Raw genomic sequence first — 22,745 nt, forward strand, 5'->3', positions numbered from 1 at the left:
AAAACTCAAAGCAAGTCACCTTCAATGGAGTTAGGTTTTCAATTATATGAAGTTGTTCTAATTAAACGAATATTAAGAAAATCCAAATTATCAAACGAAACTTAAACTGTTATTAAAAATAAAACTTGCCACTCAGTATCTTCTCTTTTTAGTTATCACGCGTAAAGGTATCGTCCTCATGACGTTGTGTAAATACATGATCAAACAAAATGAAATTGAGAAATTTAGTGTCACCATTCAAGGCCAGACACCCATTACCCTTTCTCTTCCAAAACCGTCCTAGATCAAGCTACAAAGACATTTATTTTGAGAAATATTGACACTCGGACCGCACCTAGATGAAAGTACAGCTGAGTAGCTCAATCCGTTTTCGAAGGCCTTCGAAGAAATAAATACTTTACGGTGGACACCAAAAGACTTGTGCCGATAAAACATATTTGCCGCATTTTCGGCCAATAATTGATTTATAGAAATGAAGACTTTTAAAAAATGTATCGTTGCCATGAAGTTCTCATTGTCTTATTGTTTGGCTGGTTTACGGAGATTCTTGTTATTCTTTCTGAGGCTGATTAGCATTCAGCCCCACTTGAATATAAAGTAAATTAGGCTGTATAAGTATCTTTTCTTCAGCTTCTGCGTTTACTCGGATGTCTCAAAATTACTGGTATGTACCTGTACCAAAATTTGAAAAAAGCTGTTTCTTCACTTCGGTCTTAGCCTGCAAATGCAGTCGCCTCTCATCGGGAATCCAGGAGCGACGAGAGGCGGCTGTATTCGCAGGCTAATTTGGTCTTTGAGTAATTTTCAAGCTTCATTTGGAAGCAACATTCATAGCTTTGTTAATATAACAGCAGGGGGAGGGGATTTTTGTTATGCACTTTTAAACTATAATTTCAAATTTTTCAAAATTTGTATTCTCGAAACGGACGTCATTCTGAGTCGGACATTGTCTGGTTGCTTGCTTGCTGCACAGTTTCAACCGTTTGCATGGAATTATCTCTTCGAGGCGGTTGTGTATCTCAATTGAACGCGTTCAAAGTTGTTCGCTTGGTAGCGACTTCTTAATTATTAAGACAATTGAATATCTGACGATCACCAGCTGAGAGTCAAACAAGTTCCTATGAATTCATCTTTGGTCTTTGAGTTGCTTTCAGCGTTTGCTTTGGAAACAACGTGTATAGCTTTGTTAGTATAAGGCAGGGGGTGTTTCTTAATATGCACTTTAAAACTATTATTTCAAAAACAAATGACTTAAAACGAACTGAAGTTGGTTAAAAGCAAACAGTAGTAATAAAATTGAGGAAAATTTGTCTTCTTATTTGGTCTTTTCTTGAGATACGTTGATTTGTTCACAAGCTGCAACCATTGCCCAGTTTTTGTTACATGTTTAAAAGAGACTGAAAATCTCCACCAAATAACATGAGGACGGTATAAACGGTACAGGCATGTAACCTTATTTGAGTCCGGGTTTGAAATATTTCAAGACTTTTTAAGCTTTCTAATTCAAAGAATATCAAGAAAATCCAAATTATCAATCGACACTCAAAATGTGCTAATCAGTAGCCCCTTTTTCTGTGGCCACACGTAAGATTTCGTCCTCATGACGTTCATCAAAGGAAACCAAAAGATAAAACGCCAAACTTAGTTTCGCCATTTAAGGCCATACACCTGTTATCCTTTCTCATCCATCCTTTCATTATCCTCTATTACCAAAAAATTGCAAACCTACGTTCGAATTCGGTAAAATTTACTTTTTTTTATTAAAATGTTTTACATACGACTAGCCAATTGATGCAAATCTTGTAAAATACGATAAAAGTGCCGCATTTTTTACCAGAGTCGGGCTATTTTAAAATACAACGCAAGGTTTTAGAACGTGTTTTACTTCATAGTGACTTGTTAATTACAAGACAATTGAATATCTGATGATCACCAGCTGAGAGTCAAACAACTTCCTGTGAATTCAACTTAAGTCTTTGAGTTGTTTTAAGCGTTCCGGTTTCGGAAACGACAGGTGTAGCTTTGTTAATATAACTGACCAGGGGTGTTTCTTGTTACGCACTTTAAAACTATGATTTCAAAAACGAGAGAATCAATTAGCAAATGCAGTGGGTTAAAACGCAAACAGTAGCTGAGGAAATTGAGGTAAGAACTTTCGTCAACTTTCGTCTTCGCTTGTGATACGTTGATTTGTAGACAAGCTGCAACTATATAGCCTAGTTTTTGACTGAAAATCTCCACCCTATAACATGAGAACAGGATAAAAGCCTCAAGAATCTAACTTTATTTGACTTCGGGTTTGAATTATTTCAAGTCTTTTTAAGCTTTCTAATTCAAAGAATATCAAGAAAATTTAATTTATCAATCGACTTACAAAATGTGCTAATCAGTAGCTTCTTCTATCTGTTGCCACACGTAAGGATTTCATCCTCATGAAGTTAATGAAAGAAAACCAAAAGAAAAAAAGCCAAACATAGTTTCACCATTTAAGGCCATACACCTGTTATCCTTTCTCATCAAAAAACATTCAGCACCAAGCAACAGAGACATTTAGTTTGCGAAATATTGACCCTCGGACCGACCTCAATAACAGTACACCTCAGCAGCTTTCGTTTGAGAGGTCGGCACATTACAGGAAATTGTTGGAAGTACTTTCCTTGAAAGTACGATAAATGTTTTTCTTTCAACAGCGCTTGTGCTATGGAGTAAATAAGAAGCAGTAGCAGGCTCCGTTCTTGAACCTTGTAAGCTTTTGGAAAGTTCTTGAAATTTTTGAGTCAGTGCGAGCATCCTAGTTTCTACAAACTTCAGGGATTCATCCACAGACTCGAAGGTAAGAACAATACTAGATAAACTAAATTTCCTTCAGGGTGAAAAACTGATCTCTGTGCCCATGGCACACAAAACGTATAACGCTGGAATAGTTTAGTGAGATCGACAAACCGTCTTCAAAACTTAACTAAGTAAACTATAAACGGCGGAGTGTTAAATTATATTCTGCCTTTTAACAACGTTACTTCTTTTTTCCCTAACAAAATGTATTAAACCATTAACGAAAAAAAATTGAATCGATAGTAAGGCTAGTCCTTGTGCGGAATTCAGTGAATTTCGAAATGCCACTCTCTATGATACTTTTTGTCACAGGCCTATTAATTCAATAAACACGAGAAAGGAAGAGTTCTTCAACTTGCTGGTGGGAGGAAAAAATATATTACAAAAGTTTCACCGAATTTCTATAAATGAACTTTTTAGGTCAAGTTTTACAGGTTTGTAAAAAGAAAAACTGTTCGTATAGATGACAAGATATGTAGCTCAAGAATGCGTTTGAGATTAAACAAAATTCAAGAAAATTGAAGGGTACCTTTTGGTAAGGCTGAATCGATAGTAAGCCTAGTGTTCGTTAGGCATTCAGTGATTTCCAAATGCAACTCGCCATGACACTCTTTGACACCAGCCCTGAGTGATTTAATGAAACTTAAGTAAACATGGCAACCAAAGAGTTCTTAAATTTGCTGGTAAGAGGGGTATGATCCATTAGAAACGTTTCAACGAATTTTGATAAACCAACTTTAAAGCTTAAGCATTTCAGGTTTTTAAAAGAAAAAATGTTCTTAAAGATGAACAAATGTGTAGCTTATGAACGCATTTGGAATTAAACCGTGAATTCCAAGAAAATTGAAGAATACCTTGAAATAAGACTGGCCCTAAATTTGTATTTTTTGGGAACAAAGCTATGCATGGAGCTGGTTAATCAAGGCAGTATTTAAAGAATAAATTGAGAAGATCCTTATTAGTCGTTTCAGTGAGGGAGTAGACAACGCAAACCCAAACACAAAAAACAACGGTGTTTTCTATATCCTCATTGCCGCCACTTTCATATCTTAATTTCCAGAGGTCGTGGGTTCAAATCCTCCCAAAGTAAAGTCAATTTCGTGGTAAGGGCATAAATCTCCGGGAACTATGAACACAGTAATCTTCACTTAAGAACGTCAAAATCATGTTCTTAATTGTATTTCTGTCGCAATCAAAAAGAATCCGTTTTCGAGGGTCTTCGAAAAAAAAAAAAAACATCATGATGGACATTATTAGTCTTGAGTAGACAAAACAATGAATATCTGATGATCACCAACTGAGTGTCAAACAAGTTCCTGTAAATTCTTTAATACAGAACTGCAGTTCGTAAAAACATACACCAGCTAAGGAAATTGAGGTAAAGAACTGTGGTCTTGTTTCGTTTTTTGGTTTAGAAACGTTAATTTGTGGAAAAGTTGTAACTATCGCCTTGTTTTCGTTACACGTTCAAAAGAGGATTAAAATCTTCATCTTTAGACACGAGAACGGGATAAACAGCTCCAAGAATGTCACCGTTAATGGAGTTTGGATTTGAAATATTTTTAACCCTTCTAATTTGAAGAATATTAAGAAAATCCAAATTATCAATCGAAACTCAAACTGTTATATGAAATGTGCTACTGAGTATCTTCTCTTTTTAGTTATCACGCGTAAGGGTTTCGTCCACATGACGTTGTTTAAATACATCATCACACAAAATAAAATTGTCAAACTTAGTGTCACTATTCAAGGCCAGACACCCATTACCCTTTCTCTTCCAAAACCGTCCAAGATCAAGCTACAAAGACATTTATTTTGCGAAATATTGACACTCGGACCGCACCTAGATGAAAGTACAGCTGAGTAGCTCAATCCGTTTTCGAAGGTCGTCCAAGAAATATATACATTACTTTGGACATCAAAAATCTTGTGTAGATAAAACATTTCTCCTCGTTTTCGGCCAATAATTGATTTATTGAAATGAAGACTTTTAAAAAGATGCATGGTTGCTATGGAGCCCTCATTGTCTGATTGTTTGGCTGGCTTACGGAGATTCTTGTTATTCTTTCTGAGGCTGAATAGCATTCAGCCCCACTTGAATATAAAGTAAATTAGGCCTTATAAGTATCTGTTTTCTTCAGGTTCCGTGTTTACTCGGATGTCTCAAAATTACTGGCATGTACGTGTACCAAAATTTGAAAGAAGCTGTTTGTTTCACTTTCGTCTTTTAGCTTTGTCAATATAACAGCGGGGGGGTGTTTCTTGATATGTACTTTCAAACTATCATTCCAAAAATGTCAAAATTTGCATTCTTAAAACGGACACCTTTCTGAAGTCGGACATCGTCAGGTCGGTTGCTTGCGGCAGAGTTTCAACCGTTTGTGTGGAACTATCTCGTCGAGGCGGTTGTGTATCTCAATTGAACGCGTGCAAAGTTGGTACTTCATAGTGACTTCTAAATTAATAAGACAATGGAATATCTGATGATCACCAGCTGAGTGTCAAACAAGTTCCTTTGAATTTAACTTTGGTCTTTGAGTTATCTTCAGCGTTTGCTTTGGAAACAAGATGTATAGCTTTGTTGATATAATAGCAGGGGGTGTTGCTTGATATGCACTTTGGGACTATTATTTCAAAAATGCCTGACACGTTCAAAACAGGATTTAAATCTCCACCTTATAACATTAGAACGGTATAAACGACACAAGCATTTAACTTTATTGGAGTTCGGGTTTGAATTATTTGTAGACCTTTTAAGCTTTCTAATTCAAAGAATGCCAAGAAAATCCAAATTATCAATCGACACTGAAAATGCGCTTATCAGTAGCTTCTTCTTTTTGTTGCCACATGTAAGGATTTCATCCTCATGACGTTAATGAAACAAAACCCAAAAAAATGCCAAACTTAGTGTCATCATTTAAGGCTATGCACCTGTTATCGTTCGTTTCCAAAACCATCTAATATCAAGCGACAAAAACATATATTTTGCAAAATATTGACACTCGGACCTCGTCTAAATAAAAGTACAGCTCAGCAGCTTCCGTTTGAGTGGTCGGTACGTTAAAGGAAATTGTTAGAAGAACTTTTCATTGAAAGTACAAGAAATGCTTTTCTTTCAACTGCGCCAGTACTACAGGAAAAAGTAGAAGCAGAAGCGGGCTCCGTCCTTGTCCCTTGTAAAGCTCTTTCAAAGTTCTCTGCATTAAACTTAAAACACCAAAGGGGTTCTAGTTTCTACAAACTCGAGGGGTTCATCCACAGAATCGAATTTACAGCAAAAAAAAATCCGAGTAAACTGAACTCAAAATTGAGAGTAAATCGTTGCATCCACAGTGACCCATTATAGCGAGTAAACTGTAGCAGAAATGTTGAGTAATTAATACTCGTGATATTGAGTAAGTTTACTCTGGGTGAGTTAACTTGCTCAGCAGCATGAGTAAAACTAATCAGCTTTTGAGTAAAATTGACTCAAATTTGAAGGTAAAACTAATCAGGAAAAATGCATCCATACTGACTTTTTATTTTGAGTAAACTGGTTATCTACTCATAAATTGAGTAAAACAGTACTCTGTATTTTTAGTAAACTGGAAGTTTACTCACACAGTGACTTCAAATAACCCTGCAGTGTAATTTATAAATATGCAGAATTTTACAATACGTCGTTGCCATGTGGCTCATATGCAACTACGTTTAGTTGAATCTCAATGAATTGCGTGGTCATTGCAGGTATTTCGGGTTTCGACGGGTGGAACAAAATGGCTGCGTTTACACAGCTTCTGTACCTAAGTTCACTGCTTGGTTTGGTCTATAAAGTTTTTGCGACTAAACAACAGTGTGGAGCTGAACTGTCCGTCCTCGGAATGATGTTACAACGACACATCTACAAGAAGACGGTGGCAGCAATAGGACACGAGTGCTTGTTTGTGTGTCGTCAAGAAAACAGATGCCAAAGCTTCAATTTCGTCATTTCGGAAGGAATTTGCGAGTTGAATAATCGCACCAAAGAAGCCCGGCCTGAGGATTATGTTCCAAACTCTGACAGATATTACTTCGGAAGAGACTGGAAAAGAGGTAAGTTTAAAATTGTAGAAAAAAAAAACTTTCGCACAACTTTTAGTAAATTTTCCAAAATGGGCCTTAAAGATTTTCAGAAATCTTTGCGGTTACCCTTGAGGAAGTTATGGAGTTGAACACAAAACAGTTAATCTCGTTCCTAGGGTCCACCATTCGGTTCCAGGATAAAGTTTCCACAGATTTGGAAAGAAGTTTATGTAAAATGTGGTAAACGGTTCTCATCATTTACCGAATCAAGAGTCTCCTGGTATCATGGGAGAATCTTTGATTACTTTGTTAGGCAACATTAACATAGACGACAAAATTAAACTAACTTCAAATGGTCTAAAAATGCGATCGATTCGCTGTTACGAAGGAGTAAGCTCGAAAAGTCAGCACTCGAATCTCTTTATCTTATCAACCCTGCTAATAAAAACAAACATTCGTTTCCGCCCGCTACCGACGCAGCAACACAATTTCTGTGAAACTGATCCCCTACAGATTTTTGGGTACGGTTGCTTGCAACCGAGCAGACATATGGAGTAAATAAATAGGTATACCAGCTCTTCAAAAGAGACGTTAACGTCACGAAAATTTTGGCAAATTTTCTCATGTACTATAACAGTTTGTCAAAGTTTTGTCAAAGTAATCTTATTACAAGAGCATTTCCTTGTGTACATGGAACTTTAGTGTTTGCCTGAGTGCTTTGAACCTTTACTTTGCAAAACTGATACAGTCGAAGTCTAAGCCACATACAAATACAAATAATGTAGTTTAAAACTCCCAGAATAATAAACAGACGTTACTATTGAAACATTGTTCCTCTACAGTTCCTCTCGGGTCTATTCCTGAGCTGCCAGCCGAATCTTGTTCAGAAATCAAGGCGAGTGAATCAGGAAAAGCCGATAGTGGACAATACTGGATTGATTCAGTCGTACCTGGAAAGGCAATTCTTTTTCACTGCAACATGGTGACGGAAGGTACATTAATAAGAGGAAAAGGTTTAGTGAATAAAATCTTGTGAACTAGAACGTCGGTATCGTGCAGAAACTCGATGATCATGAGCCGACTCCCAAGAAAAAAATCTGGACAGGAATCCCAAGACCAAAACCAAGACCAAACTGCAGGACAAATTTTGACAAATATTACATAGTCATTTCATTCGTGAAGCAGTGTTTATTTTTCTATTCTTTTACAATTATTGTGACATTCAAAAATACTGTGATTACAGCTCAGCTGAAAGCTGATAAAGAAGTAAACCGATAACAGAATATAAATTAAATCGCTTTTAAAGGGGCAGTGTCACCTATTTTTTTGTGTCACTTTGAATAACCAAAAAATATATTTGAATCGATCAAATAGTCAAAATAATGGTTCGGTTTTGTTAACAATTGAACCCTACTAGTGCACAGAAACTAGTATTGGTTATGTTTGCGTGCGGATGGCTTTGATGGAAACTTTGCCAATTTTTTTAAGTTCTTCCTGTGTACTGTAGAAAAGTCTTTAAAACCTGACTATAGTTTGTTGTTCTTAGAGAAATCCTCTAATATTTTCTTCGTGTAATAGCAATTTCTTATAAGAAAAAGAAAAGGTTCTTTGTGAAAAATTTGACTGAGCGGTTTTGACCAAAATACAGCAAATCACCGTCACAGCGCCTCTTTAAAGAAATGAGTCCTCGTATGCTCTTTTGTGTAGTTGTCAGTAAGAGAGAATTTTGTAAGGTATTGTTTTATTGTTTGTTTTCCGTCATATTTGTAGCCTAACTCTGATTTTCAAATACTTGTGAAATGTTCGTGGCTAGTCTGACGCGGCGTTTCGTCTCGGCCAAGAGACTCTTCAAAGACCTTCAGAATTTGTAGGCAAACTCGTTGAGCATCGCGCTCAAAGTCCCGTTCGCAAATTCAAGATGTTAGCAGTCTGGCCCTCTATCGCAGAAGGATTCCCAACCGCACGTACACGAGTTGAAATTTATACAATAGAGAATTGGCCGAGACGAAACTGCGCGTCAGACTAGCCACGAACATTTCACAAGTATTTGACAATTTTTCAATTCTTTATTGTATAAATTTCAACTCTGATTTTATAATATTTTTATCGCTGTTTGCTTCCTCAGACATTGACGAATGCAGTGTGTCCTCCCTCATTTGTGACGCCAATGCAATCTGTCAAAATACGCGAGGCTCTTATCTCTGTTCTTGCAAAACCGGTTTTACTGGAGATGGAAAAACTTGCAACGGTGAGAAGTGAATGTTGAAGAATAGCTTTATTTGAAGTTTGGGAACAAGGGTATTTTATTTTCTTACAAAGTCTTGTAAAACCTTCAAATTCTCGACGACTGCCTGTAACTCAAGTTCTCACTGTGTATTGTAGAAAATTCGTTAAAACCCGATTATGGTTTGTTATTGTTAGAGAAATTCCCTATTATCGCGATCCTGGGGGATCTTCTCATTGCGCTGAGACGACGTTATTTTGCGATAATGTCGTCTCAAAATGACAGTTTCTGATTGGCTCAAAAACTGTCATTACAGCAAGGCAATTAAATGGGTTTAACGCCCACCGGTCAAAATTTTACTTCTGTGAATGAACATGCGACGTTGAATGGTGAACATGTACCATATACAGCGGGATACAACTTTTTTCTTGAAGGTAAGCGAAAAAGAGTGATTATAAATTCGATGAATAAAAGACTTTCTTAAGTGTGAAAACGGCCACGGTAAATAACATAACCTTAAATTCCAACAAATTATGGCATTTTCAAATCAAAAGGATCTGTTTCTTTTCTGACGTCTCTTATCTCTAGTATAAATTGCTTCAAGAGCTCTGCTGCGTTCTCTTTCATGGCTCAAGTCTGTCAATTTGATCTTCTTGCCGAACGGCAGATTCGGTAATTTTTACAGTATTCTTCGCGGCTTGGTTTCGTTCAAATTTTTAAATCTCTACGGCATCTAAGCTAGAATAACAATGCTCTGTTTTTTGGGGTATTAGTATGGTTGCTCTTTTCATTCTTGCTTCTGTTTGTGAGCTTTATTTATCACTGTTTTCATGTTGTTGTTTATCTTGCGGCGGTAAAAAATTTTCAATAAAATTTGCTGGTAAAATGTTCAAACTTACTAGCTCGTCTCTTTCATCAATGATAAGTGCTTTATGGACTGTAAAGTTTTGCATTTTCTTTGTTTTGACATAAAATTAACGCCAAAAATTCAAACAACCCGCCCGGACAAATAAAATTTCGCACACTGATATTACCATGGCTACAGTTTGACTGAAGTAAGAATTTCTCTTACAATCAGCCCACTTTTTGTACTTTATCCGTTTACTCTCTCCAACAAAATGTTACTATCGCGATAAAAAAAATAAATTCGATTTTGAGACGGCATTACGTCTTTATAATGACGGCTAGTTGAAAGAAAATATATTCCGTATTGGGGGGAGTCGCGAAGCGACGGAGCCCAATACAGAATATATATTCTCCCAACGCCGTCAATATGAAGCCGTAATGCCGTCTCAAAATCGAATTTAGTTTATAATATTTTTCCTGTAATAGCAATTTCATGTTAGAAAAAAGGTTCTTTGTCAAACGTTGAGCAGTTTTAATCAAAATACAGCAAAATCGCCATAACGGCGCCTCTTTAACCGTATGCTCTTTTGTGTAGTTGTCAGTAAGAGAGAATTTTGAAAGGTATCAGTTGTTTTATTGTTTGTTTTCGTCATATTCATAACCTAACTCTGATTTTATAATGCTTTTATTGCTGTTTGCTTTCTTAGACATTGACGAATGCAGTGCTTTTACCCTCATTTGTGACGTCAATGCGAACTGCCAAAATACGCAAGGCTCTTATCTCTGTTCTTGCAAAACCGGTTTTACTGGAGATGGAAAAACTTGTAACGGTGAGAAGTCGTTTTCGTTAATTTATATCAAAAAGATGCTAACAAAACCGTGAATGCTGTAAACTAGCACCTTTTTATGCAATGGTTGTCATCTCTATTACCAACCATTAATTTCAATTTCAATCAACGGCAAGAGAGGATGACCATCGAGATTGCAATTCATTTATTAAAACTGCAGGGTAGATACACAATATCAGTACAACATACAACCAATCTACTGACCAATCTATCGATAGCCAAACCCGCACTCTCACTATCTTTCGTAGTCAGGCCTCCAGGAGAGATAAACGGGTAAATCCATGAAGGGTGCACCTGCTGTATTATAGCCGATCATGGGCTGACCTTCGCCTTAACACACAAAGGCAGCCCAAGTTCACGTTACATGACAGTGAAGAAATATAATTACGTGACCTTTGAGTGCAAGCGGTTTTGAATTACAGGCGGTCGTTAAGAACTTGCATTGACAATAAACTATCGTTGATTCCGTACGCACAATAAAAATAAATTTCAAAAATCATTCCATAAAATGAATTGTCTCTTGCGTATTCTTATCACGTTAATTGACTTCCGCGAGTTTTATGCTTGTTAGTTAGCTTTTTATCAGCTTGAGTGAATAAAGGAAGGAAGGAAGGAAGGAAGGAAGGAAGGAAGGAAGGAAGGAAGGAAGGAAGGAAGGAAGGAAGGAAGGAAGGAAGGAAGGAAAGAAGGAAAGAAGGAAGGTAGGAAGGAAGGAAGGAAGGAACTAAGGAACTAAGGAACGAACGAACGAACGAACGAACGAACGAATGAAGGAATGAATGAATGAATGAATGAATGAATGACTCACAGCCTCGCTACCTGACTCACTATCTGACTGACCGACTGACTGACTGACTGACTGACTGACTGACTGACTGACTGGCTGACTGACTGACTGACTGACTGACTGACTGACTGACTGACTGACTGACTGACTGACTGACAAAATTATAAACTGGCTGAGTGACTGGTTTACGGACTGACTACCGACCAATCACCTTTATGAGCGATTTAACAACGGAATGTCTGACTAGATGCCTAAATATATATCTCGCTGAATGGCTGCCTACCTGACGGACTCGTGACTAAATGACTGACTGAACAAATGACTCACTAACCGAACTAAACTAATCGCTTACTGGAAGACCTGGTCTGACTCGACTAAATACTTGATTGAATACTTATGTCAGTAACTGACCGACTGAGTGACTCTTTGTTACACTCTAACAACACTCCTTCATCTTCCAATTTCCTGCTGGGGACATTTCTGGATCCACTTCTGTCAGGGCGAGTTGATTGACAGTAGAATTTGACAATTGATGGCTGAGAACTAAAAGAAGCCGCTACCGATATCATAATTACCCAGTGAAAACGTTTTGTAACAAAGCTGGATAATTTTACTAGTCAGCTTTCATTTTTTTTAATTATTTAAACAATATTTCAACACGATAATTAAGACAACTAAATGCTCATCGAGAGAGCTTACGTCGGATCAACTTAACCCGCATATACACTCGGCAGAGACGGACTAATCTACGGCGCTAACACGAGTGCGAGTTGAAAAAATAAAACTACAAAGCCAAACTAAAAAATAAACGAGATGAATGGGAAACAAATGACCGAACTTGCCCGAATAAACGACCATTCGACTGACCTTGCAAATCCGGAGAACAAAAGACATTTATTCCCACAAGGAGAGCCTAAGAGCGCGAAAAAATGAAAACAATATTATTATGTCAGAGATAAGATTGTTTCCATTTTTCAAGCCCTAAGGCGAAAAGCATACAATGAAATTTAAAAACTTTTTCCTGTATATATTATTTGTTATACGTGATGATGGCTATAATCACACCATATTAAGCTCGAGTGAAAAGTGTTTTTCAAAAACAACTAAGAAATACATCTAGATCGTACTGATTTCATTTTGTAAGACAGACCACAATACAATTTAATGGCTGCCATTCTCGGGAGTAAGTGTTTTAATTGCTATTATTATATGGCTGGCACCGCGAGCGGGCAAGATGAGTAAAATCCTTTGCTGTGATTGGCTACCCGAGTGGGCAAGATGAAGCTATCTTGCCCGCTCGCGATTACCCGTTGCCCGTCCGCTTGGCATCGAAAGTTTAATCCCAAGCAACAATGCAATCTTTTCTTCGATTTTCTCGTTGTTCTGGGGGAAAATGCTCACAAAAATGTTCGTTTAACTCTCAACATTTACCTAAAGGAAAGGAAAGAGAATGGAATCATGCTGGTGTAGTGAAAAATTTGTTTCAGCTACAGTGAATGTGAGTTGAATCGGTGAGTTGCTCTGTGTTTAGACAGATTGATTTTGTAAAACTTATTGTCTCAAGTCGAGTGCTAAATTGATAAGTTCTCTAGGTTTGCAATGACTGTATTTAAATCATAGCGTAGTGAAAGTTGCGTTAAGTGTCTAGCCGGAGCAGTTCATAAAAGTGTTTTCCTCAAGTTCACCGAAGAAGCTCACGTTTTTAATTTTTGATACTTCGTTTTTAATATTCTTCGTCTCGGTCCATAAAAACTCAAAAAAAGAACTTGGCCAATATCCAGCCATCTTGACCTCACGCTTGGGCAATAACGCATATTTACTAGACAACGTGTTAAGGAATATCCAAAATATTAGTAAAAAACAATCTCTTTCCACAAATGTGGGAACAAATGCGAAGAAAGTGTATACTTAATAGATACATACATACATACATACATACATACATACATACATACATACATACATACATACATACATACATACATACATACATACATACATACATACATACATACATACATACATACATACATACATACATACATACATACATACATACATACATACATACATGCATGCATGCATGCATGCATGCATGCATGCATATATACACACATACATACATACATACATACATACTATAGCAGTCATAGCATCAATGAGTGGGGGTGTTGGCGATTTGCTACGCATACTTTAAGAAAACCTTTTTAAGTCTGTCTCTTCAAAGATTGAACTTTGACCTTTTGTTTAGGTCCTCTTAATGCGTCTTCCATTCTTGGCACCCTCGACACCAAGTACCTGGACAAATTGAAATCTTATTTAGTCCCCGTCCTCCAGAATTTATCCCGGAGTAAGTTTATGAGGTGTTGGCATGCTAAGACAGATGGCTGGGCATCATCTACATTTCACAGCAACTGTGATGGAAAGGGTCCCACTGTGACTATAATACAAGTCGACAAATACATATTTGGTGGATACACTGACGTGTCTTGGTACTCAAGTAAGTATCATTTTATGGTAGCGCTCAGTTTGTTGTATTGTTCTGGATTAAATATTAAACGATCAGATTCATGGATTCGCTGTAGTCAGCCAAAAACGTTTACCAACAAAGTGGCCCGCGTAGTAGTTTTTTCATTTCCAAGGGCGCAGGAGGCTCGTGAAGGCTGAAGGGGAAAACAGCTCCAGTTTTATTTATTTTCCTTTTTCTTTTTCGGTTTTTTTTTTTATTTCTCTCCGAAAGCTTTCGTGCGCTGTAAAATTAGGAAACAACCGCAACGCAAGCTACCAACAAAGCCGATTATTTTTCGATGCGCTACACTGCTTTTACCTTGTTATTTTCGGTCTAAAAAGGATGTATAAACATCGAGCAAGAAAAATTGGCTATTTATGACAGGGGATGACCATGGTCATATCTAAGTGTTTGTGACTCAAACTTCTTATTGCATGCGCAATTTTAAAAAACGTGAAAACCAACAAGCAGACTAACTTGTTGTTTCTGCTAAAGAAACCGGGTTAATCTCCGGCCGTGTGGGCTACTTAGGCTCGTTTAGTGCGATTTTATATTTCTATCCAGTGACGTCAAAGAAAAAAGGAAAATTTACGAACAAGATATACAAAGAGCGAGGCTTGGAGGGATTTTGTTTTCCTTATCTGGATTAAATCTTAAATCAACATTTCAGCCGTGTCCACTTGGCGGTACAACATTTGTTTCCGTAGTCTTCTAGAAACGTTCTAAGGATCGAGTGAAACAATAACAACAAATTAAAAATAAAAAAAATGATTTCTTTTGTAATATAGCGTCTGTTCGGTCATATGACTATGACGTAGGCGAAAAATTGCTTGTCGCCATGTTGGGGGAGTAAATCTCACGCGATGCCTTCGTTTTGTTTCGTCGTCAGATGTTCTAACGAAGAAAATAAGCGTCCAGACCTTAGTTTTTGTAGAGTGCCGAAAATTATTACTAGTCAAGGCGACCATACGGAAATTTTGGCGACTGAACGACAAACGATATGGTAAGCAGCCATAAGTCGTGATGACTTGACAGGAAGGATCATTGAGCACGACCGTTTTTGCGGTATTCACTTTCACTCAGGAAAAGCAGCGTCCCTTTGGGATAAATTTAATCCATATTGGATTCCAAGCTTGCATCTGGGACATAACAAGTTGAATAACTCTGCGGACAAACTAGAAAGACAACAAGAAAGGGCCCAGAGGCTAACAGAAAGACGTAAACGTGTGAGGGAACGCGAGAAACAGGAGGCTGTTAAAGTAAAAATACCGAAAGAAGGTGAATCGGGACGGGACGGAGAGCGAATCCGGGATATTCATTCGAGGTTGAAGGAGAAGAATATTTGGCTGCGACTGTGGATAAGGAGGAGAATGAAAATAGCATTGTCACGCAAACTGATCCAAGCGAGTTCACATTTTCACGGTGCACTCAAACAGAGGACTGTTACTACATGTTTGAAACACCGAAACCTTGGCTGCCGGAAAAATCCACCGTGTTTGAACTTAACAGGATTTCTTCGAGGGATATGTTTCGTTTTTATACTGGTTTGCACTCGATTGAAGTTTTAATGAAAACGTTCTCTTTTGTTTCGCCACATGTCATCAGACGCTCCCTGTAATTGAGTAAATTTCAGGAGTTTGTTCTGGTATTGATAAAACTACGGCTGGCTGTTCCACACTTTAAAACCTTGCTTACCGCTTTCATGTTTCAGGACCTGTTGTTTCACGTATTTTCCTCACGTGGTTAACCATTATGGATGTTCTTTTATCACCTTTAATTTCCTGGCCAAGCCGAGAACAGCTTCAAAGAACAATGCCAAATGTTTCATGAATTCTTTTGGTCTGAAAACAAGTGTGATCATCGACTTTTTGTAGATATTTATTGATACACCATCAAATCTTTTAGCTAGGGCACAGAAATTTTATGACTACAAGCGTCATAACACAGCAAAAGTGTTGATTGGAATAACACCACAAGGAACTGAATATCGTTTGTAAGTGAGGCCTGGGGGGACATACTTCAGACAGGTTTCTAACAGAGAACTGTGTTTGTTTTAAAAAATTACTTCCAGGGGATCTTGTCCTCGCAGATAGAGGCTTTACTGTTCATGAGCAGGTGTGGTTCCACCAAGCAGAACTTAACATACCTGCATTTACCAGGGGCAAAAACCAGTAGATCCAGTCGATGTAGAAAAGACACGCAAAATGCCAATGTCAGAATTTATGTGGAGAGAGTGATAGGAATTCTGAGACAAAAATATACGATCTTACAAAGTACCCTGTCAACAGACTACCTCATGTGCAACTCCGAGGACAAAAGCAAAATTCCACTGATTGATAAGATAATCAGAGTACGTGCTGCCCTTGTCAACCTTTGTCCTCGTATCGTTAATTTTGATTGAGTTCTTCACTGAGTGACCGGTCAGTGGTCTAACAAAATTAATAAAGTTAGCCCGAAACTTAATAGCACTGTATTAAGCAAACCCAATTTTTTTTATTATTAAGTAGATACCAAAACATGGTCAGCCCCAGCCGTGCTTCCACCAATGACAGTTACTGTAATTTGGGTTATTCAGTGAATACAATGGTCAACAAAGATATTATCTCATGGATGGTGTGATCCACTTGTGTAAAATTGGAGTGAAAAGAGGCAGCAAGAGTGAAAGTATATTTCTAGCTTTTGGAAAAAATGCTTCCACTCAACCTTAAAAAGTTAACCATATTGTCAATTGAAAAGAAAATAGGCTGAGGTGACTTTGATACTGACAGATAGAATCTCCTTCTGAATTGTCTTCACTCTTTTAAGTTCTTGAAAGAAAAGGAGAACTGAACATGAAGAATCACTTAGAATCTTATTCCATGCACCTATATGTTTCGATAGAGTATTGTCAGTATTTTTTAGTCCAAAAGATGAAAAAATATATGCACTGAAATATTTGAAAATTGCACTGAAGATGACTTATCCCATTCATTCTACCTTAACATTCATTCACTACTCGGATTTAAATGTTTACTATCTGGAAATCAGTGAAATTTTACTGTGATGAATAATGACAGGTTGTAGCAAATAGTTAATAACAATGAGAGTATCTATACTGGTATGTACATTTGAACAAAAAGTTAGACAAAATGGGCCATTATGGAAGGTCAACCGTTGGAAATGGTTCCATTCTAGCAGACTTTAAACATCTTGACAAGTGGGGACACATTTTCGGGATGTCAAATTGAATAGTCTTGGGGTCTTGCATAAAAATAAGGCTTGTGGCAAAAGCTATAGAAAATACCCCACGGTCAGATCCATTAAGTTGCTGCTGAACGGGGACAACGTTAACCCCGAATTCCTGCCCGAGTAGACTTCCCGCTTGTTCTTCAATGTCGTCACGGACAACATCATGAAAAAAACTGTCATATAAATTAACATGGCCATTAGTGCAACCTATTGAACTTAAACAAATCCAGTGGTTACCTCCAGTCTTCAGCCAGCAACAATATCAAAGGCTCTGATTGGACCCAGAGTTGGCCTTTGAAATCCCTCAGTGTTTGGATTTAGCTGTTTAAGATAGATATGTGCCTGATGGATTATGCAACAATCTAACCAGCCCCGAGGATCCTCAAACAATGCAAATTCTCGATCAGTCAAAGTCCCCAGTGAGCCAGTGCTCTAAACATTTGTAAAAACAGTTTCTTTGACAAACACAACATCCGAGTCGGAACTTGAAGTTGATCCTTCTTCAAGGTTTGTATCATGTGGGATGTTAATCGTGTTTGCACTGCTGTCGATGGGTGTTGCAGTTGATTTTGGTTTCAAATCACTATCATCATCAATATTTCTGGGTGTTGACGGTTCCCTTTTGAGTGTTCCAGCTGATTCTGCTTCTAAATCGGTATCACTTGGGGCAGGTGTTGATGGTCTACTTTTAACTGTGACAGTCCTGCATTCATAGCAAAGCCAGGTTGTTCTAGCGTTGCTTGGAAAACGTTTATATGCCATGCATGACAAATGAAAAAATTTCCCGTGAGAGCACTTTTCATTGTGACTCTTCAACAGTTTGTCATTTGCTTGTGCTTTCTTATGACATGTGCAGATAGTTTGTAGTTTTGCTGCCTCACTTAGGAACTGATCTTTCATTTCTGGCAATTTCTTGCAATATGGCCTTGTAAATTGCGGTAACTTTCTACAATGAGGGCAATACCATGTTAACTTTGTTGCCCAAACAGGAAGGGTGAAATGTAGATATTTTGCCGCATATGGGGTTGGCACATGCTATTGTTTAATTGACTGAACGTCTTCATTAGATAGGTTCAAATCAACTTTTTAACACTCTTTAACAAGTTCAGGATAGGACAAATATAGATATTTGGGATCAAACAAGTCTGTAACTGCCTTAATGTCCCTTGTGCTTGAAATAAATGATTCATTAAACGGATGAATTTAACTCAAACATACCGGTTTAATTTTGCATTCACTCAAAGAATGATAAAAAAGCATTCAGTTCATCAACAGAAGGTTTTTGTGTTGCTGATATTCCCTCTTCTGGACATGCGGGTGTGGAGGTGTGGGATGGAGGACTTGGCTCACTAACTGGGGAATCAACTATTTCAATGGAAATAGTTTTAGGTTTCCTTACAGAAGAAAAAGTTGATGTCTTTGATCCTTGTGTAGTCGACTTGCTCGACTGCAGTAGGCAAGAGCCAGGTACATTTTATCTGCTTGCCATTTAATATCGTCCACACTTCAATATAGAAAAGGACACTCGCAATATGAGAACAGCATTCTCCCAGCAGGCGCGTAGCTAAGGTTTCGATAGGGGTGTTCGTCGAGCCCCAAATCTTGCTGAGCGCCGGAGGCGCTCTTTCTAGGGGGGTTCGGGGGCATGCTCCCCCGGAAATTTTTGAAAATCTAGGTTCCCAGAAACCTCATTTCCTGCATTTTGAGACCCATTTTAGGCAAATCACAACTTTTGTTTTACAGCAGCTTTTTAAGCTACATACATCATTTCGACGGCGTAATTGTTTCCACTTAAACAAGAAAGTTCAATGTACATTCCGCGCCCTGTCAAGTTCTGATAGCTATTCGATCTGCTGATAGTCATACACCAAGCTGGTAAGCTGCATCATTCTCGGGTGTAGGCCTTCGAACAAATTGACTATCTCTTCAAGATTGACAGGCATATCATATTTGATATGCATTAGAGCCAGGGCGGGCAGCCTACTCTCTCCCATGGTACACCTCATGTAGTTGTTCAACCTCCACATTAATTGCACTTATGGAACGTTCACATTCACAAGTGAATGTTCTCAGGCGAACTTGTACGTAATTGCGCGTGAAACTCAACAAGGCTTGAACTATTAAGTTTGAAGTGAATCGCATTCAGGGAACAAAACGTATCACAAAGCTTGCTTTTCTATGGCTTTTTCGGGCGGATGCGGTTTTACCGCAAAAATGAAACGTCATTACTTAATTAATCTCCAAGGGTTCTTGACAATTTTTATTTTTACTGAGGATAAGACATAAGGCTTAAAGAAAGGGTTTATATCTCTATTTTTCTTTGGTTGATGTATTTCGACCACAGGAACTTTATTTAAAAGTTTTTCTTCCGCCATTATTGATCTTCAAAGGGGGTTCGTTCGAACCCCTCGAACCCCCCCTCCTACGCGCCTGCCCAGTCCGGCCATACAGCTAGCACAGTGCCCTGATAGAACAGTTCCTTCTTTGTTTGCTATTATCCACAGCTGCACGTGAGGATCATTCATTCTTTGCGAATGTCTCACTTTTGCAAGAACCACGTATTTATCTCGAATCGTTTGTCCCAGCACACTTGTATTAAACACTGACACCATATGATTGTAAGCAAACAAACTTCTAAAGTTCTTGAATTGTTACTTGGTATAGAAACTCGTATCTAGCACCAGAGACGACAAAAGATCACACTAGTCAACTGGCGGAAGGAATTCCGGAGTGCATTTCTTTTGCGGAATAAGGAAAGGATCAAGGCCAATTACAGATAACTTTTCTATATATCTTCTCCTTATGTTGCCCTGTAATGAATCGTCATAGGTAGACAAAATAAGGTTGACATTTGCTATCTTCTCAGAGGGACACGCTCCAGTAGCCGCCATGTTGAATAAAACATCACTCCTCCACTCCTCCAAGATAACAGCGCCTCGTTTTCGAAATTTTTGTGACTTCATGAGAAGACACCATTGTTTTCGCTTTATTTGGCCAATAGTTACCTTTGCAGTAATTTCCCATTTCTCAACTAAACTTTTCCTTATTTTTGGTTAATCCTCGTTTAGATAAAACAGCAGTAACGTATTATGCAAATAAGTAATTATGAATTTAATTTTTGTTAGAGGATGACATTATATAATTAGGCTAATATGTAATGAAATCATGTAATATGTAATTATAAATAATACAAGAAATATAAATTTGTTTTTATTAACTAAGTTGATAAGGCGACTTATCCACTGTAAAAAAATTCCAGAGCTCTAGAATCCCTCTACGGTGGTAGAATTACCTTAGATAATAAAACCAAATACTCGTTTCCACTCCCCCACCGGCCCAACACTACAGTTTCTTTAGAAACTAACCCTTATCTCTATATAAAAATATATTTCCACAATAATGGTAAGCTGTGTTTGTTTTCCTTTCCTAGGTCCTTGCGGTTATGTTTCATCCAGTAAATCATTTATATTCTCGCTGTATAACATCAATGGCTACGCTCCTGTTAAGGTGCAGATCAAGTCAGAGATGACCAGTTCCGCTATATACAGATGCTCTAATGAAGGACCAATATTTGGTGGCGGATTCGACATCCGCATATCAAACAACGCAGGGAACAACCGAAATTCTTACACCAGGTGTGGCCACTCTTACCCTCTACCCCCAGGGTATTCTTCATCTTATTCTTCCTGTACATTTTATGCGGGAAGCAACACTTTCACTCCCACTGATATTGAAGTATTCTACGAAACAACCACTTAGGACAAACAAAAAATATACTGTGCTTCCCTTTAACCGACCGACCCCTGAAATATTTTATGTTTAAAAGTGGTGATGACTGCTTTTCCGATCCCGCCATAGTATCTTGTCTTTTTCATTTCCACTTAGACAACCACAGTAACTCTGTGGGTCCCTTTTCGTGGCAGATCGGGATTTGTTTCTTTCGTCTTTACTTTTTTTGCCACATTTCTTTTCACTGGGTTAACCGGCGGCACAGTATGTTTGGTTTGCTCTGAAGGGGTCTGGCTTTATTTTATTTTCTTTATTTATTTATTTATTTATTTATTTAGGGGGAGGATAAACAAGCAGAGGAAAGTGCGGAGCGCGAGTCACGCCCTTCCCGTCGTATGTGACTTTGCACTGCGCGCTTGCCTCGCAATTGCCTCAGCTCGCCTGAAAAATGCAATAACAAATAAATAAATAAATAAATAAGCGACGCCTGTTCTGCAGACTAAATGGCAAAAAACGGGGGTGACGTAAGAGAAAACTAATAGAGCGAACAGGCCATACGCACTGAGTTAGACCGCTCTCCACGCCAGAACAATCTAGGTTGAAAGCTGTCCATTTTTTTCTGCGCCATTCTCGCAGCAGTCCACAAATACAAAAGGCAGAACTTTACTTTGTACAAATTAATTACAATTATTATTCCTCTACTACACTATTTTGACGATGTCACTGGAGAACACGTAAAATATGACAGCGCAACGCTATATAAGATCCCGTATCCCTAGTTTCATTAGTATATATTTGACATTTGACATTTTTATTTGTACTCTCCACCCTTACTATTACATTAATATAGACTATAACAGAATAATACAAAAGAATAACATGCAGCTTAAAAATACAATTCAAATTCAATTCAAATAGGGGGAGGAGAGTAGAGGGGTACCTCTAGTAAAACTAATACTGTGCCCCTTTAAATAAAGTAAATTGATAAGAAAAGTAACTAAGTAGAATAGAAAAAAAATGAGAAAAATATAGCGAAAGGAAAACAAAAAACGAAGAGAAACGAAAATAATTGAAGTAAAGTGTCATTAATAATGAGCAAGGAATGTATCATCAATATTGAGCAAGGTAACATTTATAGAGTGCTTTCCTAAACATTCTTTTAGTAGGTTTGTCCTTAACTGTTTGAGGAATGTTATTCCAAAAAAAAATTTCCTATTATGGTTGGACAAAATCTCCTTAGATTTGTTCTGAAAGAAGTTATGAAAATTTAATTAGAAGATGCACTGCGGGTATTATAATTACGTAGTTCAGATACTAGTGAAACAGGTAAAGTGGCAAATTTGTCGTTATTTGTCGTTCCTATGTAGCTAACTAGTAGAAAAAAAACTACATTTTTTTTTTTTTATTTATTTTTTTTTTATTCATAGCAACGACACGTACAAACAATACTACGTTACATGACTATTTGAGTTACACTACTATTACTACATTACATTACATTGCTTGACCTACTTACAGAAATTGTACTTACATTGCTTGTATTCTTTTTAACTAATTACGAAATAAATACACGTGCTACGTCATCCTGCATACGATGCTAACACAACACACACACACATACACACACACGCACCCCACCCACACATACAAGAGATAATAAAAGATTCCCCTTACTCAACTTTCATACTTAAAGTGCTTCAC

General features: G+C 37.7%; 1 protein-coding gene and 2 pseudogenes across 2 annotated transcripts; 1 reads left to right on the forward strand and 2 right to left on the reverse strand.

The window, feature by feature from the left end:
* Positions 1 to 2,104: 2,104 nt before the first annotated feature.
* Positions 2,105 to 21,134, forward strand: LOC146487932 (uncharacterized). Of its 2 annotated transcripts, XM_085125553.1 has the most exons (8): positions 2,105 to 2,145; positions 2,691 to 2,833; positions 6,559 to 6,903; positions 7,716 to 7,865; positions 8,999 to 9,121; positions 10,651 to 10,773; positions 13,830 to 14,078; positions 20,746 to 21,134. In XM_085125553.1, exons 3-8 carry the CDS (start codon positions 6,588 to 6,590, stop codon positions 21,072 to 21,074), a joined length of 1,290 nt encoding a protein of 429 aa, XP_084981679.1. In that variant the 5' UTR covers positions 2,105 to 2,145; positions 2,691 to 2,833; positions 6,559 to 6,587; the 3' UTR covers positions 21,075 to 21,134. The 2 variants fall into 2 exon arrangements, with proteins under 2 accessions (XP_084981679.1, XP_084981685.1); XM_085125559.1 differs by lacking the exon at positions 2,105 to 2,145 and having other exon boundaries at positions 2,550 to 2,833.
* On the reverse strand, positions 17,224 to 18,348 carry LOC146487933 (uncharacterized; annotated as a pseudogene).
* On the reverse strand, positions 18,351 to 20,206 carry LOC146487934 (uncharacterized; annotated as a pseudogene).
* Positions 21,135 to 22,745: the final 1,611 nt, after the last annotated feature.

The sequence above is a fragment of the Pavona decussata genome, unplaced genomic scaffold, assembly GCF_977016875.1.
Source record: "Pavona decussata unplaced genomic scaffold, jaPavDecu1.1 SCAFFOLD_12, whole genome shotgun sequence".
In the NCBI taxonomy this organism is placed as follows: domain Eukaryota; kingdom Metazoa; phylum Cnidaria; class Anthozoa; order Scleractinia; family Agariciidae; genus Pavona; species Pavona decussata.